The 18,807-nt window shown below is 36.7% G+C and overlaps 1 protein-coding gene across 1 annotated transcript; it reads left to right on the forward strand.

The window, feature by feature from the left end:
• The first annotated feature begins 16,445 nt into the window (after window positions 1-16,445).
• LOC311305164 (dual specificity protein phosphatase 23-like) lies at window positions 16,446-18,594 on the forward strand. The gene is made up of 2 exons (XM_084432706.1): window positions 16,446-17,014; window positions 17,988-18,594. The coding sequence occupies exons 1-2, from the start codon at window positions 16,583-16,585 to the stop codon at window positions 18,189-18,191; spliced, it is 636 nt and encodes a 211-aa protein (XP_084288832.1). The 5' UTR covers window positions 16,446-16,582; the 3' UTR covers window positions 18,192-18,594.
• Window positions 18,595-18,807: the final 213 nt, after the last annotated feature.

Below are 18,807 nucleotides of genomic sequence, written 5' to 3' on the forward strand. Positions count from 1 at the left end.
CCAACATAAAACATACTTTACCGCACCACCCGCAGAGTCTAGAGAGCCGCCTGCTGCATCAAGCCCATCTGCCCATTGCTTGCTTCACCCCAGCGGAGTCTGGTCGGCCTTCCTATTACACCAAGCTACCTGTTGATTGTTGTCCTGCACCCGTGGAGTCTGGTTGGCCTTCCTATTATACCAAGCTACCTATCCATTGTTGTCCTGCATCAGCGGAGCCCAACGAACCGTCTACCGCATCAAGCCAACTTGCCTGTTGTTATCTCACCCCCCGGGGAGTCCAGTAGCCCGTCTGGGATACCAAGTCGACCGCGGCCGCTGTCCCACCCCTGCGGAACCCAAAGCCCCATCCGACCACAGGCCGATCGCCCTTATTGCTCCGCCTTCCTTCTACTCCCCACAGACTTATTTAATAAAGAAAATCTCATTGTTTTAAACGACATTCTTTTGCCTTGGTATTTGTGGGTGGGATACGTCGTGTTGTTCCTCAGAGGAAGAGTCAGTGGTGAATAGCGCCCCCTGCCTGTGACATATGACTGAGCATCCTGGATTGGAGCCTGTTTGTTTAAACGTGCATTCTCTTCAGAATGCATACATTTATTGAGCCGACTATGGAAACTTACGTCTACGTGGAATTGTACAGTAAGTGTCGATGAATAGTGTTTTTAAATGTTATGTCAAGTTTTTATATTTTATTAAAGTTTGAAAATTTAATGCAGGGCTATATAATATATTTACATCTACAATCAACCTACACATATTGACTGCACAAAAGTAGAAAGTTACCTATATTCTGAATTGCAACCATGAAATTGACAACACATATGGCAGAACAAGCTTAATATTTATTAATATCACAATACACTCTGCAAATACAAGAAAATTTCACAATTTGTATAAATAATTAGTGGATGGATTTTACTTTATTCTTGTAATTAAATAAACATTGCAGATTCTACAAAACCAATACATACTGTAAACAAACAAGTATATAAAATGTCAATTATTCACTATAGTAAGAAATAACTTTAGGAGTCTTAGATTGTGCTTGTCAACAGCTCTATAGAATTATAAGAAAGCACAAAATGAAGCATAGGTTGTGCTATAAAAAACAAAACAAAGACATTGCTGAAAAATAAAGTACTATCTGTACATTGACCATGTGCCTGTGTTTTAGTCGTTACAGGTTTCTGGCATATCGCTCCTTTGTGAGCTGGTGCTGGGGTTTCCTTGGCCATCGGGTACGTGTCGTGATTCCAGCCTGTGTAGTGATGAGGGTTCGCCGTGAGTTTCCAGATGATCAGGGCAGATATGTTGGTTTCCTACCAGCTGATGATTGAATCTGGACACCATGGTCTGGCCGCTCATACTCCGCACAAAGGTCTGATGGTATGGGTATCTTAAGTACCTCATCCATGTATGGAGCAGGGTCCACAAAAACATGCTTGTTTGATCGTGCATTGTCCTTTCCTGGCCTTTGGAAAGTTCACTTTGAATAGTGGATGTCCTGTTGATGATGTTGCTTGTGCACGAGGTGCAGCCAGGTATAGTCTGCAAGTGCATAGACACAATTCAGGAAAATAGCCTATAGTGATGTAAAGTTATTTTAACAGCAGTTCAATTACCTGCACAACATTCCAAGAAATGGGAACACCACATTTTTGGGGGCAAACCGTAGAATGACACTATGAAATGACTCCAAAGATGAAGTCTGGTGATGTGGACTTAGTTTGGTGATGTCCTTCAAAATCCGCGTGTTTGTCATCACTTTCTCCAGCTTGTAGAATGCCTGAGTTCCTATGAGAAATGATACAAAAATTGCATTATTTGCAACTAATAACTTTAATTTTAGGTTATTTACACTTCGACTAACAGTCCCTTTTGCATAAAGTGTCCTGTTGCATAAAAATAATATTTGTTAACAGTATCATACCGGCAACAAGCCACTTGTTTCTGTCTCTGCTTCCCTTTAGAGGATGTAGACGAGCAGGAAAGTTTGGATCCTCATGAGTGTGTACGTTCCTGACATGGTTCAGAATCGATTTCCATTTTGCCACTCTTTCTGGTCCAGTGGTTGAAGATGATGCAGTCCAGTAAATATGGTTTTTAATGCTTCTCTGCCATTTCCGTAATTTTTCACAAGTCTTTCATCTGGGAAATGTTTTCAAGTTTCCTCGCAATCCCTGTAAATAAAAATATAGACAAGCATTTTACTGCTGAGAGTAAATACAGTGATGTTCACAGTTTGCCAGTACTAAATATTTGTGATATGCCTATAAAATGTCACAATTTCTTAATTTTCATATTATACCCACTTATAAATCTATGTTATTGAATTTGTACGATTTATAATGAATAAAACCTTTTTCGATGTGCCACACATCATAAAACTGGTTGATGTTACGTTCTCTGAGGTACTTTTGTATTTGTGGGTGGCGGTCAGTTACAATACACTCCAGAGTAACACCACAAGCTTCCAACAGGGCAAGGCTCCTCTGTAATCCTTCTTTTTCCATGTGGTAGTTTCCTCCCACTTCGTTACTCTGAAATAGACAAGTAGGGAACGAAACAATCATCTTAGACAAACCAGAAGTTTTAAACTTCTCAAAATGCAATTTTTTTAAATACTGATATTTCGTCTCTCCCACCTGAACCAGCTGTGTATCCACAATGGTGTTGGTCTGAAGGTCCATCAATGTATAGCTTCCAAACTTTGCTGAGTGGCCTTTGAAAGTAATATTACACAAAGCATTATTACCACGAGTGCATCGAATTCAGTTAGATACTACCTATAACTACTATGCATGTTATGCTTCATGATCCGGAAAATACCCGAGCATCCATGCATCCTTCTTATTTACAACTATGTAACTGGTGAGTCAGCCCTCATGTCACCTCCAACGATGACCCTTTCGCTTTCACTCAGGCGATCTAGCGTCTCATTTTGCCAGTGCGTCCACTTGTGCACTATAGCTGGCTCAACGTACAATCGGGAATGGCGCCAAAAGGTGTCATACTTGAAAAGCTGCAGATTCATTGTAGAGCATATCTGGTGACACAAAAAGCGGCCAAGATTATGTAGCCCATTATTAGTTTTAAATAATACATTTTAACATGGTAAAGTGTTAATAAAAACTTGTTAACGTACTTGATATTTCATTTACCTTTTCGAATTTGTAGAATGAAGCCCCACAAAGATATACTGCAGCAGAAACATGGAGGTTCCCAGCTGGAGTACTGCCTAGAACCGGCTGGCTGTTCCATTTGCGTGAATACTGACAGTTTTTGCAGAGTTGGTCAACTCATATAAAAGTTCCGATTTTTTGAGAACGCACAGAACAGCTCCGCTTGCAAACCGGGCACACCTCAAACAGCTCCGGTTTTATGAATGGGACAAGATGCTTGAGCACTAAGAAACAAAAACTCGTATTGGTTAACAAATATTAAATACAAAAGTAACAAAATATAATTATAATAAAAATAATAAAATTCTGAACCAGGGGTGTTAAACTCAGTTCCAGAAGGGTCAACAGGCATACTTGATCTTTTTTAATGAGCCTTAGAGAGTTGATTAGCTGCCTCAGGTGTGTTTAATAATGATTAGAGGTCAACTCTGCAGTGCTGTGGCCAACAAGGAACTCAGTTTGACACCCCTGTTCTAAAACAAATGCACAGTTTTGAAACTTACGACATGTCTGCTGTCTCCGTTAAAGTTGTGTCCATCTCTGCTGGATCAAATGTATAATCTTGCTCTTCAGGTGCTACTACAGATGATGTGTCCATTAGGGTTTCTTCGTCATCCTCTTCCTCCAGTTCCACACGAGGTCTCTTTGAAGGCCACTTTATAGGTGTAGAGGTCCTAAATATTAAACCAGCTGCTGGTGACAAACTCTCAATGTCCGAAAATGTATCTGTCGTCTGGACACCTGTAATATACAAAGTAGTTGTGTGTTACTGTTATGTGACACTTATTGTGTAACAAGACTAGTTACAGGTCCTCTGTATAAGCAGTATCATGTAATACATAAACATACCTGAACATGAAACGTCTTCATTGATAACTGAGTACCAACAGACTTGGTCAGCGGTTTTGCGTCTGTCTGGCAAGCAACATATCTGGTTTGGCTGCTCTGTTCTGAAGTGCTGTCCTTTACAAATAAAGATTCCTATCAGCGCGATAAAAAAATAACAACATAGCTGGACTCATGGTGCTATCACAAACTTTATAAGTCTAACATGTTATTATGAACTTGACAAATTCAAAGGCAATTTGGAAAACAAACGCGTAATACTTCTAGATGTGTAGCTGGATCACGAACAGTTGGCACTGCTACATCCTTCAGGAGCAATTTTTTTGCAAAACCTGCTTTATACTGAGCCTCATTCAAAAAGCTGATTGATTCGAAACTCGACAATGATTCGAGCAGACATAAACGAATTTTGGTAGAGTTGAGCGAGCATTTTCTTCAAAAACAAAATTAATCCACCTCGTCTTCAGTGGTTCAGATTTCGGGAGTAAATAGAGAGAGGCTATGTGGATTATTACATCCAGCCATGCAACACCTACAACGCTTGGGAGACATTCTCGTCAGTGCAGCGATGGCGGATGTGATGCCCGGAGAAGAATCTGTGGAAGCAGTTCTCCAGGATATGGAGCGGCCTGAGGATGGAACATTTCAAACATCAAAAACTGTTTTTTTTTTATTTATTTTTTTATAATATTAATTATCAATGTCAGTGGTCACATCAAATTGTTACTTTGGTTTCACTTTATTTTGGTCCCTTTAAGACATTCTATAAGTCTACAAGTAACACTGCACCTGCATGTCTACTAACTCTCATTAGAGTATTAGTAGAGTATTAGTAGACTGTTAGGGTTAGAATAAGTTGACATGTAGTTGAAAAGTTACTTATAGTCAGTAGAGTGTCTGTTCCTAGATCCATTGTTTTATTTTAAAAATGTCAGCGCTGGTCGAGAAAATAATATTATAATGGGGGAAATAATTTTAATATTCTGTAAAAACCAGCCTTATTTTGTAGTGGAAACCAAGATAATACTGTTTATAATAATGTTGGAAAAATAATGATTTACCATTATTATATAGTATCAAGCGCTATATAAATGAAGGTGATCTGACTATAACAATAACATTACAATGAACACAAATTTGAAAATCTCACTACAAATAATCCAGAATTTAAGACAAAAGATAATAATCCTTTTGTTACACTTCCTCACACCTGAAACTGATTGAGTGAATCTCCTCAGCTTCTCCAATCTAGTGTAGTCTACGATCAAACCATTGATGTTGTAACATCTGCTCTAAGCTGGGGCGTTTAGTTGGATCCCGGGCTAGACATTGTCTAATCAGATCCCTGCAGTCTGTACACATTTTAATAAGGAGAGAGATGGTTAGTCATGACCATGTGACCTGGCATATGCTGGCTCGCTATACGTTGAGCTACAGTATATATAAAAATTCTGACACACTACAACCTTTAACTTTCTGTACAAATCGTTTGCTTTATGTGTGTTTATCAATGTTTTCATCATTATTCACTCACATTTGGATAAGTTGGGGTTTTGAAATGTAACTTTGGCTTGTGTGATTTCCGTTCTATTAAGAAAAGGAAGACATGCGTTCGACAGCCTGTACAGCAACACTCCTAGAGACCAGACATTTGCTGGGACGGCGTGGAATCGAGGTTCTGTAAAGACTTCAGGTGGGCAGTATTCCGGAACTCCTGTAAGAAAGACATTTGCACATTGTTGAGCTTTTTTTTTTTTTAAAGCATCACCAAATAATTAGTAAGTCACTACCGTCAGGTTTCCACACTCCCAAAATGCTCACCCCTGTATATTTTGCTCTCGTAGCCTTCACTACTAAATAGCTGACCGCAGCCAAAGTCTATCAGCTTGAGCTCTATCGTGTCTTTCTTAAACAGGAAATTCTGCGCATGAATGTCATTATGGAAAACACCACGATGGATGCAGTGTTGCACTGCCCGCACAGCCTGTCTCATGACGACCCGTGAGAAGCAGTCACTCCAAGGTTGACGAGTGATTGAGTCCAGCAAGCTCTCGCAGGGCTCCGGATACTCCATAACCAGAGTGAATGATCTAGGATGTTCAAACCACTCGTACAGTTGTATGACGAAGGGGCTTATGGGTTCTCGCCTCATCAGCAGCAGCAGCGCCACTTCTGTAACGAGAGGTTCGGGATTCCCAGGCTAGAGAGAAGAAGCAGACAGAAGGTTAGCTGGGTAAAAATCTGAAGAAAACATCATTTTGAAATGTACTATTCTTTGATCTTTTTAGATGCGTTTAAAAGAGCCTTTTCAGCTCAAAGTTATTTGGTGCCTTCTAGGCTTATTTGTTGATCACATTTATACCTAATGCTTCCTATGGGTGTATTAACTACAGTAATCTGCACTTAAACAACTCGATACACATTCAGGTTTTGGCCAACTTACAATATTAAGATAGCAATCGTTGTTAATCTTGCGTATCCGCTTGATGGCAACCTGCACAAAAAAAAAAAAAGACCCAGTTTCAATAACAGTAACAGTATTAAAGCACCTGGCCTTGAACTAAGTATTAAACCATCTGTAAATTGTTTTAAATGTGTTTTGATGCATGCAAGAGCAAAATGTTTGTACAATTCAGTAAGATTTACCTTTTTGCCATCAAATTTGCGTGTTCCCAGGAACACGCTACCAAATCCTCCGGATCCAATTATCTTTTCCACGTTATAGAAAGACTCAAAGGACTCTGAAAAACAAACAGAAAAATATGAGACAATTATTAGCTTGCTAGATCCATTGTTTTATTTACAAAATATCAGTGCTGATTGAGCAACAGTAAACCGGACATGTTAAAAACTTGACTCAGGTATGCATGAAATAGCAAAATCTCTATCTGTAGACTTTGCACTGTCCAGCCTTATTTCAGTCTCACCTGTTGAGCTCTTGTTCACTGGAGCAGTTCGGCCAGTTGATGTCTCTGTTGGCTCGACAGGAACTTGACCCGGCAGCGGAGGACACAGAAACCCTTTGAGACTGTCGGACCTAGACAAACCCGGTCCTACCTCAGGGAGGGACCAAGCTAAAGATGACGTGATGCCCGGAGAAGAATCTGTGGAGACAATTCTCCAGGATTTGGAGCGGCCTGAGGATGGAACATTTCAGACATCAAAAACTGTTTTTGTTTTATTTAATTTTTTATAATATTAATTATCAATGTTAGCGATCACATCAAATTGTTACTTTGGTTTCACTTTATTTTGGTCCCTTTAAGACATTCTATAAATCTATAAGTAACACTGCACCTGCATGTCTACTAACTCTCATTACAGTATTAGTAGAGTATTAGTAAACTGTTAGGGTTAGAATAAGTTGACATGTAGTTGAAAAGTTACTTATAGTCAGTAGATGTCAGCGCTGGTCGAGAAAATAATATTATAATGGGGGAAATAATTTTAATATTCTGTAAAAACAAGCCTTATTTTGAGTGGAAAACAAGATAATACTGTTTAAAATAATGTTGGAGAAATAATGATTTACCATTATTTGGCTTGACGCCGTAGTGATCTGCAGCAGGTGATGATGGTTCAGGAATAAAAGGCTCCACAACATTCACAGCACTACTGGAACAGCAGCTGAAAACACCCTGCGTAGCCTTCCAGAGCCTGAGGCAAAGACCAGGTCTCTTCCCATGTTCTGGAGCTTTTTCTGAAATGAAGAAAAAACTAATGAAAACAACTATTAGACCCATCTCTGACGTCAAGTATGATTTTGATGATGCTCATTTGAAAGCTGACAGCGGGCAGTTTATTGTAAATGTAGAATTAATTATTGTCATAATGAAAAAAATAGTTATAAATAGCTTCAAAGTTTTGTAAAGTTATTAGAAATGTATTTTTATGAAACATTTTCATGAAAATATAATTGAAGTTGGCATTGTATCAATCTAGAAATGCACTGCAGCTAAAGCCACATGTCTGACCATGTTATATTTAAAATCATTCACATTCACACCTCTCCAGCCTGGTTATGGCTCCAAATATGCATTTCTTTTGTCTGCATTATTACGACTGGCTATTCACAGGCTATTCATAGGGTTTCAATCCCTAATTTCTTTTATCAAAGTTCTCACTTCACATTTGAAACTGTATCAAATGCCCTTCTGGAATAAAGAAACATTTCAGTAAGCATTCCTATTTAGAAAAAAATCCTAAAAGAATAACTGCTAGGTGGCAGGTGCACCTGGGGCGAGCTAGCATGTTAGCTTAGCACACCATCAATACACGACAATTTATGAGATTAAAACCATGTTTGTGCTCCAAACTTACTTTATAACGCAAGTCAAGTGTTTTAAATAATCTTCTGTGATCTAATTTGGCTTCAGATAAAAAAATCAGACAGAAAATATATTATTTTATAGTATTCTGCACGATGATAAAGTCTGTATCGATTAGCATTACATAATAAATATAATCTATTATTATGAAAATACCTGCTCGAAGAACACAGGCAAATCAAATATCATTGCAATCATCAAAAACCTTCAAAACGTCTCTGTTAGCTTTGAACATAGATATCATATAAAGGCTAGATGTCTTAAGGCGGAGTCACTTTCGGCATCACCGGCGGCCATCTTAGGACAGGACTCTGTGAATTAAGGTGAGTGAGCAGCACGCACACAAATCCTCTTATCTCGCTGAAATCTGGACGGATTTACAAACGGTTTGGTTTCTTACAAACGTTATTAACGTGGCTATAATTCTGAATGCTTAAACATTTTGAACATAATTATTCATATGTATGCAGTATAATAGCTACATATCTGACGTTTATAACAAACCAAACCGTTTGAAAATCGGTATAAAATTGAGCAAGTTATGGTTATTTAAAAGTACATGCACCATGTTATGAGTGAACGAGCATCCTGTCTTAAGATGGCCGCCGTGTGCGGATGTCGAGCTCCATTGGCCAGCAGCGCGGACGAGACATCTAGCCTTTATATGATATCTATGGCTTTGAATGTGTTCGGGACTTCCTGGAATGTCACATGATTATGGCTCTTCTTAATCTGTTCTATATATGAACTATACTGTGCATAGAGCGCCCTCAGGCTGTTGGTATGGATTGAAAAAACAGTACATCAGAGTATCAAGCGCTCATAATGATTACATCGACGCATTTGGGTATAAATTCAATAAATATTATTCCTGTCTATAGAAATCTGATGTAAACCTATGAGAATCTATCAATATTTCTCCAAATCTGCACATTTTTGAGCTAAAAGCCCTGAGGGACGTTGTTTTGTCAAGCGCTGTCATGACAACAGCACAGTTTTTTTCTGAATGGGAGATGATGACGCGCATAATTCATATTAAAGGTATGGACGCATTTTTTCATTTCATAACTCCTGACACAAATTAAGACAACTGTCACTATAAGTTTCTCAGAATACAATAGTGGTCAAATACTGAAACTTGAGTCTTATATCTTTTTAATGATGTATAGTTTTTCAAGGTATAACATTAAATCTGATAGTAACTTTGAACAAACAAAAAAAAAAAAACCGCTTCAGTGCGTCCGTGCACTGGTGAAGCTTAACAGGTAACGTTACTTTTAAAAACAAGCAGCCTACTTCTGTACTTTTACTCAAGTAAAAATCAGTCCTTTCAACTTTTACTTGTAACTGAGTAATATTTGACCAGTAGTATCTGTAACTTACTTTCACTCAAGTAAGTTAAGGAAATTGTGTAACTTACTTTGTCCGTCTCTGGACAGCGGATCCTGATCACCCATCATGTTATTGCGAGCCATATCCTCCTCCAAACTGCAATAAAATAAATACAAAATACAACACAACACAATACAATAGATATCTCCTCAGAAATACTCCCCTGAAAAAAAAAAAACTCCTTCTAAAATAAGAAAAGAACAATAAAATAAAAGTATTCTCAGAAATTATATGACTCTATATAAAGGATATATTCTCCGATGTCCTTCTAGAATAAGTCTCCTCTCAGAAATCCAGAAAACAGCTTGAAAGTCTCAAGTTTCGCACAGAAAATTCTCTGCAAAAGCCTGTTAATTCGCCTCGTCTCTCAACCAAGGGTCGATCGTGAAGTGTAGACAGATATATGCAGATTGCAGAATTCATAAGACGCGTCGCCATAGCAACTAAAATTCGAATCACAGCATGCACACCCAGATAGCGATCGGTTCAAGTGCAGAATCCATAGCACGCGTCGCTAACGTTACAGCATCTAAGATTTTAAAACACTACGCTTGTACAGACAGCGATCGGTTCGAGTGTAAATTATGCAGTCAGAATTCATAACCTTCGAATCACGCATGCACGCATGCATCGACTCTGATTTATTAAATAGTTATAAATTTAATGTTGACGTTTTCTTTAATATGATATTCATTCTTTCAGACCAGTTTTATTATTAAAACCGGTGGAAAAGGGCACAAGGGAGAATAAATTGGACATCATATAAATTAATTTAATAGGCCTATTTCACAAAATGGCGACCGAGACCGGAAGTAGGGTTGGATTTAGCTTTAAAGCAAATGTCAATAGGCAAGTCCCCGGGTCACCTCAAACTTTTATCAATTTTTCTGGGAAGATATAAAATAATTATTATTTAATGCCCTAAAAGAATGTACTGAAAACAATAATTTGATGACGACCATGAAACAAGGTATTATTACTTTGTTACCCAAACCTGGAAAGGACAAGATATATATTGATAACCTGAGGCCAATAACTTTATTAAATGTGGATTATAAATTATTTACACGGATTTTTGCTAATCGGTTGAAGAGGGCATGGGACAGATAATTAGTTAAACTCAGTCAGGATTTCTTAAAGATAGATCTATACACAACACCATTAGGCTGGTTCTTGATTTACTAGATTACAAGGACTTTATCGAGGACAATGGTTTCATATTGTTTTTAGATTTCTACAAAGCCTTTGATTCAGTTGAACATCCATTTATAATCAAAACTTTAGAGCATTTTGGGTTTGGGTCAGAATCTATTAAGGTGGTTAATATGATATATAAAGATATTAATAGTTCAGTTTCTCTTCCACAAGGAACGTCAAGAAGATTTGAGGATAAACGGCAGGGCTGTCCGTTCTCCCCTTTATTATTTATTCTAGTTGCAGAATTATTGGCGATTTTTATAAAAAAATTGAGCCTTTACATGTGTTAGGTAATTAGCTGGCAGATGACACTACTATCTTCCTCAAAAGTTCAGAACAGATCCACCTCGTTATTGAGAAGATTAAGGGGTTCTCTACAGCAGTGGTTCTCAGTCCTCGGGACCGCTGCTCTGCACATTTTGTATGTCTCCCTTATTTAACACACCTGAACCAGATCATCAGCTCATTAGGTGAGACTCCATTAACTGAACTGAGTGTGTCAGATAAGAGAGACCTACAAAATGTGCAGAGCAAGGGGTCCCAAGGACTGGAATTGAGAACCACTGCTCTACAGCATCTGGACTACAGTTAAATTTAAAGAAATGTGAACTAATGGCTATACATGAACACCCTCTAATGGATCTGCATGGTATTTCAGTTAAAAAGGAAGTGAAATATTTAGGGGTAGTGATAACCAGAGACAAAAAAAAAACAGAGAGGAAAAAAATATTGAGGTTGGCATAAAGAAAAGTAAATCTATACTTAACTCTTGGCTACAGAGGGATTTATCTATTTTCGGAAGGGTGTTAATTACTAAAATAGAATCATTATCTAGAGTTATGTACCCTGCATTTTCTCTAGCCATCCATGATAATTTAATTAAATCAATGAATCAAACTAATTTTAACTTCATTTGGAAAAATAGACATCACTATCTAAGAAAAGGAGACGTTGTGAAATCGCTAGAAGAAGGTGGTTTAAATGTGATTGATTATGAGGTTATGAATGGAGTGATAAAACTTAAATGGTTACAGAAATTCATACAAAATAGTGAGGGCTTCTGGTTTAATATTCCTTCTAAAATATTTGATAAGTGTGGGGGGATTGATTTCTTATTAAGATGTGATTTCTGTGTGGCTAAACTTCCTATTAAGCTGTCTAAATTTCATGAGCAGGTCCTCCTGTATTGGAAAATGATTTATAAACACAACTTCACTCCACATAGTAGTCCTAAATGGAATAATAGATGTATTTTGGTTAAAGGAAAATCTTTATGTCACTGTGAGTGGGTGGAGAGGGGTGTCTGGTCTATTTTACATTTGATGGATTCAAGTGGGAATTTTTTGAATTACAATGTATTCACTAATACATTTAATGTGAAGTGTACAAAGAAACAATTTTCAATGGTTATTAAGGCAATTCCACAGGCAATGGGGAACTTGGTTAGAGGCATGTTGCCTTATGAGGTTGTTGAAGCGCGGATGCCGGCACTTTATATAGGTGAACTGAACTTTAAGGAGAGAACATGTGCAAATAAAATTATAAGGGTGCCCTTACCTCTGAACTGTTCCCTTTACCATTAAAAAGAAAAAAATATACTTAAAGATTATTCTAAAGAAATTATAAGTATATTAAGAACCAGATACCTCACTCTTCCTATCCCACCAAAAGCTAAAGAAACTAATTTTACAATATTAAATGATATTTATCCCTGTAATGTGTTTCTGAAACAAAGGTTTAATATTGATAAGAATAATTGTACTTTCTGTGAGTTGGAGATGGAGACTTTAGAGCATTTGTTTTTTGATTGTAATTATATAAAATCCTTTTGGGGTTCGGTTCATAAGTGGTTATTTGAAAAGGACTCTCAAGCAGTGTTATGATTTTATGAGATTAGATTTAGGATTATATTGAAGGATAAAAAAAGAGACTTGATGTATAACAGTTTAATTATTTTAGCCAAGCAGTTTATACATAAATGTAGATTTATGAAGGTAAGACCTTTTTTTTTTTTTTTTTTTTTGAAGGAGTTAACTCTGTATAAAAAAGCTTTGAAAGATATAAAAACAAGACAAGCCTTGGAGGTTTTCAAACTTATTTCTATTTATTTATTGTATGTATGATTTTTTATTATTTTATATTATGTTTGATTTGGCATTTATGTATGTGTTTGAATTGTTTTGATATTGGAGGCACATATTGTTAACATTAATTTGTAAGCCTGATTTTGATTGGTTAATAAAAAAAATAAAAAATAAAACTTCTTCTTCTTCTTCTTCTGGTGTTTAATGGCGGATTGGCAGACCAACATAAATGGTGCATTCCCGCCACCTACTGATCTGGAGTGTGGAGTATACTTGGCTTTGGAAGAAATGAGATAAACAAATAAAAAAATTGAATTCTATTTATTATTCCTGTTTTATTTAGATATTTAAATATTAATTCATGAATTCTTGATTGTCTTGACCCATTTCCTAACAATACTTTTATTGAAATTGTATCAACTCCCATCCATCGTAACTCTTTGTTGTCTCTCCCATTCATATGCAGCACATTCTAAAAGAATAGTTTCTAAATCCCCGCAATTATCACAGTTTCCTGTATCATGCTTCCCTATTTTATAAAGACTATAATTCAATGCAGTGTGACCAATTCTTAACCTTGTAATAATGACATCTTTTTTCCTATTTCCATATCTTTTCCTCTCATTACCAACCCGTTCCTGAATTTGATAAAGATGTCTTCCTTTAGAGTCACAATTCCATATCTTTTGCCATCTTTTACTAATTTCAATTGCTATTAATCTCTTGATTTCTGATTTACTTAGTGATACATTAATTTCTATTTGTGGATGATTTAATGCTTTCTTTGCCAACTGGTCTACCTCCTCATTACCATCCACACCCACATGTGCTGGCCTGGCACCCAGAGGAAAAATACCAATACCCCTAACTGCCTTGCTCTAAATAAACATTGCAAAACTTCAAATATTAAATCTTGCCGAGATTCAGATTTTCCACTCATAAGACTAGTGAGAGCGGCCATTGAATCAGTACATATCACAGTTCTTGCTGGTTGAACTTCTTCAATCCACTGTAGTGCTAATATGATAGCTAGTAATTCAGTAGTAAATACCGACACATGATCCGATATTCTTTTTGCAATTTTTTATATTAAATGTAGGAATGAATACTGCTGCTGCAGTTCTACCAGTTCCTTTGACCCATCTGTAAATACCTGTAATACTGAATAGTACTCTCGATTTACATACTGTTTAACTAACTCAGTTGATATGTTTATTGGTTTATTTATTTCTTTATGTATTTGTAAGTCAATTAATGGCATAGGATACATCCAAGGGGGAATTGCTGGTATTCTTTCAATCCCAAGCTGTTTGCCTCCTTCCCTACTACCCAACCAAAGCTTGCTATTTCTTTGTATTCATACTCCCAACATTCCTTCAGAAGTATTTTTACTGGATGACTTTCCAGATGTCCACATACACCAGACCAGTATCTCATCCTCAATTGAAGTCTGCGTTGTTCCAACGGTAATTCTCCCAATTCAACTTGTAGTGATACTACCGGAGAAGATCTAAATGCTCCACAACAAATTTGCAAGGCCTGATTTTGTATTACTTTGTATTATTTTTCGCAGAATTGTATACCATACTTCCATAGTCTATATTTGACCTGATCACTGCATAATAAATTATTTTCAGTGACGGGCAACTTGCCCCCCAATCAGCACCTGACAAGCATCTTAAAACATTTATTCCTTTTTTACACTTTTCTATCAATTTCTGAATATGAACTCCAAAATTTAATTTACAATCCATCCACATACCCAGAAATCTCACTACTTTGACTTGTTCCAGCTGATGACCATACATTTTAATATTTAACTTAGGATTATTTTTCTTATTTGAAAAACAAATTACTTGTGTTTTTACCACAGAAAACCGAAAACCCCAACTATTCGGCCATTTCTCCACCTCCTTTACTGCTTTTTGCATTTTGTTTTCTACAAATAGCATATTACGCCCCCTTTTCCACAATGCCCCGTCATCTGCATACAATGATCTTCCTATTCCAGTCTCAATATTACTAAATATGTCACTGATCATTCAGTTAAAAAGAATAGGGCTGCTCACACTTCCCTGGGGAGTTCCATTCTCAATTGAGAGAATCCTAGAATATGCAGACCCCACTCTAACTTGAATCGTTCTTCCAAACAAAAAACTTGAAATCCAGTTGTACATTTTTCCCTCAATTCCCAAACTTTCCAATTTCATTAACAGCCCTTCTTTCCACAACATATCATAAGCCTTTTCAACATCGAAAAAGACTCCCACCAACATTTCTTTATTAATTTGAGCTTTTCGAATTTCCGCCTCCAAACTCAGAATTGAGTCAATCGTATTTCGCCCTTTTCTAAATCCGCTTTGACATGCTGACAGAATGCTTTTACTCTCCATTTCATACCGCCGCCCGCTACGATCACCATTCATTCTCAAAATGGACTGTGAACAGCTTGTTTTCTCTGTCATTAATATATCTGACAAAAGCAGATGTTGTCCGTTTTGTTGATGGTTTTCAGGGAGCTGTGACAAGATCCAAATTGGACAAAGGTTACAAATTATTCTTGACTTTTACATAAAAAAAAGTTCCATTCATTTAAATGGCATGGCACTTGATGACTAAGCTCACACTTACTATAGCTAAACAAAACAAATAAATAAATTGAAACGATGTCTGATTGTAGGCTATGTTTGAAATCTAGTGGCTTTTGTTAAAATTTCATGTTATTAAGTGTTAGTTTGTCCCAGAGATTGCAGCAATCTTCCACTAGTGACTAGATTCTGGCTCATTTTTCATGTTACCACCATGAATGAAACTAAGAATTGTACATCTTTACAGTGAATTTGACCTAACGTTGCTAGTAGGTCTAATAATGAAATTAAGGCAAATAATTAAAAAAATGGTTAGACTAAAAACATGAATGAAGTGAGTGATATTCAGTAAAAAATCATGATGTTACAAAATCACATTTTACTGTCAGGACCCCTTATGAAAAGAAAATATATTTCCCTATATATGAATGATCAATATATTAAATGGTTTAACAGTAGGCTATATTTGAAAATATACAGAATATATTGTTAATATTACAATATATCGAATAATACATAAAAAATTTTTTAAAATGTGAGACAATATATTTACTAATAGGCCTATATCATAATGTATGTAATTTTATATTCAGTAATACACTTCATAATATATACAGGGATTAAAGTTCTCAGTCGCTACGAGAGTACACGACGGATTATATCCGACGGTCAATATCAGGGTTCCCCCTGTCCTTATGTCTTAAATTCACTTTTCATAATGTTAAGGCCGTAAATATGTATATATATATATATAGACCTCCATTCATTCTGCACTCGTCCCGTGAGCGCCCTCATATGGAATCAAAGTGGAACTGCAACCATTTCAGAAGCCGGAAGTTTACTGAGAGTGAAACTTCTCGCCTTATTAGACATTCTCTGGTTACACCCATAATTCGCGCAAAGCGTCATGGAGCGTAGGAACAAGGTGGATAGGTATACCATGTCAATTTTTGTTAGTGTACATGAATGATGTAGTAGTATCTATCCTGTTATGCAATGCTTGTTTGACAGTCACAGCGGACGCGCCCTTGCAGCCCGATGCATTCTCCAGGTTAGTGGCTTTATATAGCTGGCGTGAAGAATCAAAGTGCATTACAGCAGCAGAACTTCATCTAGACATGTCGCGCGCTTCCGCCACTCCACCGAACTTCTCGTGGGTTCAACCTCAGAAACTCGCCGGACTGGCCTGTCCTTCAGAAACTCAGCATTTCAAGTTCCTGGTGGAGAACGGCATCAAACACCTGGTGTGCTTGTTAGAATCAATCCCACCGAAATATGAGATCTGTCCAGCTCTCATCCTGCATCACATCAGCATAGTGGACTTCACGCCACCGAGTCTGGCTCAAATACTGCGATTCCTGAGCATCGTGGAGGAAGCCAATGCTAAAGGGGAGGTGAGGGTGGAAAACACTTTAGATCCATGAACGGATTAAAAGCCAAAAGCTTACTTTTCACGTGTTTTTTTTTTTTTTTTTTTTTTGGACATTACTACGTTAAAAGTATATTCGTACAAATCTTTTTTTTTTTAAGTTCAATAATCATAAATGAATGTAATTGCTTGATGAGTCAAGCGCTGAGAAAAGAAACGGGGACACGTGACACCGCTGTGTGCATGAGCTACTCCAGCAGAAAAAAACTAATACTTTAGGCTACTATCTTGTCGTGTTGCGCTACCTTTCTTAAATGGTAGGCTACATTTGTAATACATAATCTGAAATCGAACTGACATGTATATACAAATACATAGTAGGCCTATAGGCTACATTTAATACGACAAATGTTTTTCAATTCATATATGCCCATTTGTATTATTTTCCGTTTTATGATATAAACATATTGTGTAAAAAAATATGTGCAATAATTAACATCGTCAAAATCAGTTTTATATAATTAGAACGATAACTAAAGAGAACGATAAAGATATAGTTCTAAAAATCGTTCTAAATATAAAAGAATAGCAGAGTCCACACCACAACTATAACGTCACGTGTCGATAACGGCACCGGTAAATGATTGGAATAACTTGTTTCAGAACTATTTTTCCAGCTGATGAACGATAAAAACATTGACAGCTAATCAGAATTAATCCTGCTTTAAAGAACTCGAGCTTTTAAAGCAGAAGACAAACACGTAGATAACAGAATGTTATCATGAGTTGGTGTGGTATCGCTCTTGGTGTGAATTCGGGCCTTAACAAGTTCATTAAACAGTTATGTTATAAAAACTGATTTATTATAATTATCTGTTATGTAGTGTTTTAATGCCCCATGTTAAAATATCGTAGCTAAGGGTCAACAAAATGTTGAGTGTTTTCATAAACTCTTGTCAGCCAGATGAAACCTGATTTTGGCCCTTTCTCGTCCTCAGGCTGTTGCGGTTCACTGTATGCATGGTCATGGCAGGACAGGGACCATGCTAGCCTGCTATCTGGTGAAAACAAGGAACATCTCTGGTCTGGAAGCCATCGAAGAAATCCGCCGACTTCGAAAAGGGTCCATTGAGACAGAAGACCAGGAGAAAGCAGTGATCGAGTTTCACAAATACATTCAAAACTGTTCTCGAAAATATTAAATCCACACTCACATTTATCCACATTGACAGGTGTCTTATCCATGTTCTTCACCAGGTGTTAAGTCTTTCTCTCTCTCTTTCACACACACAAAAGAACAACTGCTTTGTGTAACCTAACCTACTTTATAGGTAACCGATGATATATGGGTTAATACAGAAAACATGAACTTGTTCAGCTGTGAAACAACTGCTTTATAAAATAACCCTGATGTTAATACACAACGCAGATTAGGATGCCACAGTTACAGCTACATCATGTTACATGAAGTCTGTTTATTTCTATTTAACAGTCCAGTTAATCTTGAATGCAATGTTAATTGGGTCAATGATGCTTTTGTTTGTATTCAGATCTAATGATTGATTAAAAAATATTTTTTATAGCATATAGCTATAAAATATAGCATATTCACAACAGCTTGATTTCACCTTTTCTGAATTAAAATCTATAGTGATGTTTGTGGGGCAAAGTAGAAAAATGGGTATAACTTTCCTGATATTACAATGAAAAAGTCTCATTAAAAGGCTGAAATTATAAATTAAATATAAAATCATATAATTAAACCCTGTAATTTATAAATAAATTAAATATTTTATAATTAAAATATGTCAGCATAAT

The sequence above is a fragment of the Rutilus rutilus genome, assembly GCF_951802725.1.
Source record: "Rutilus rutilus genome assembly, chromosome: 15".
NCBI lineage: Eukaryota > Metazoa > Chordata > Actinopteri > Cypriniformes > Leuciscidae > Rutilus > Rutilus rutilus.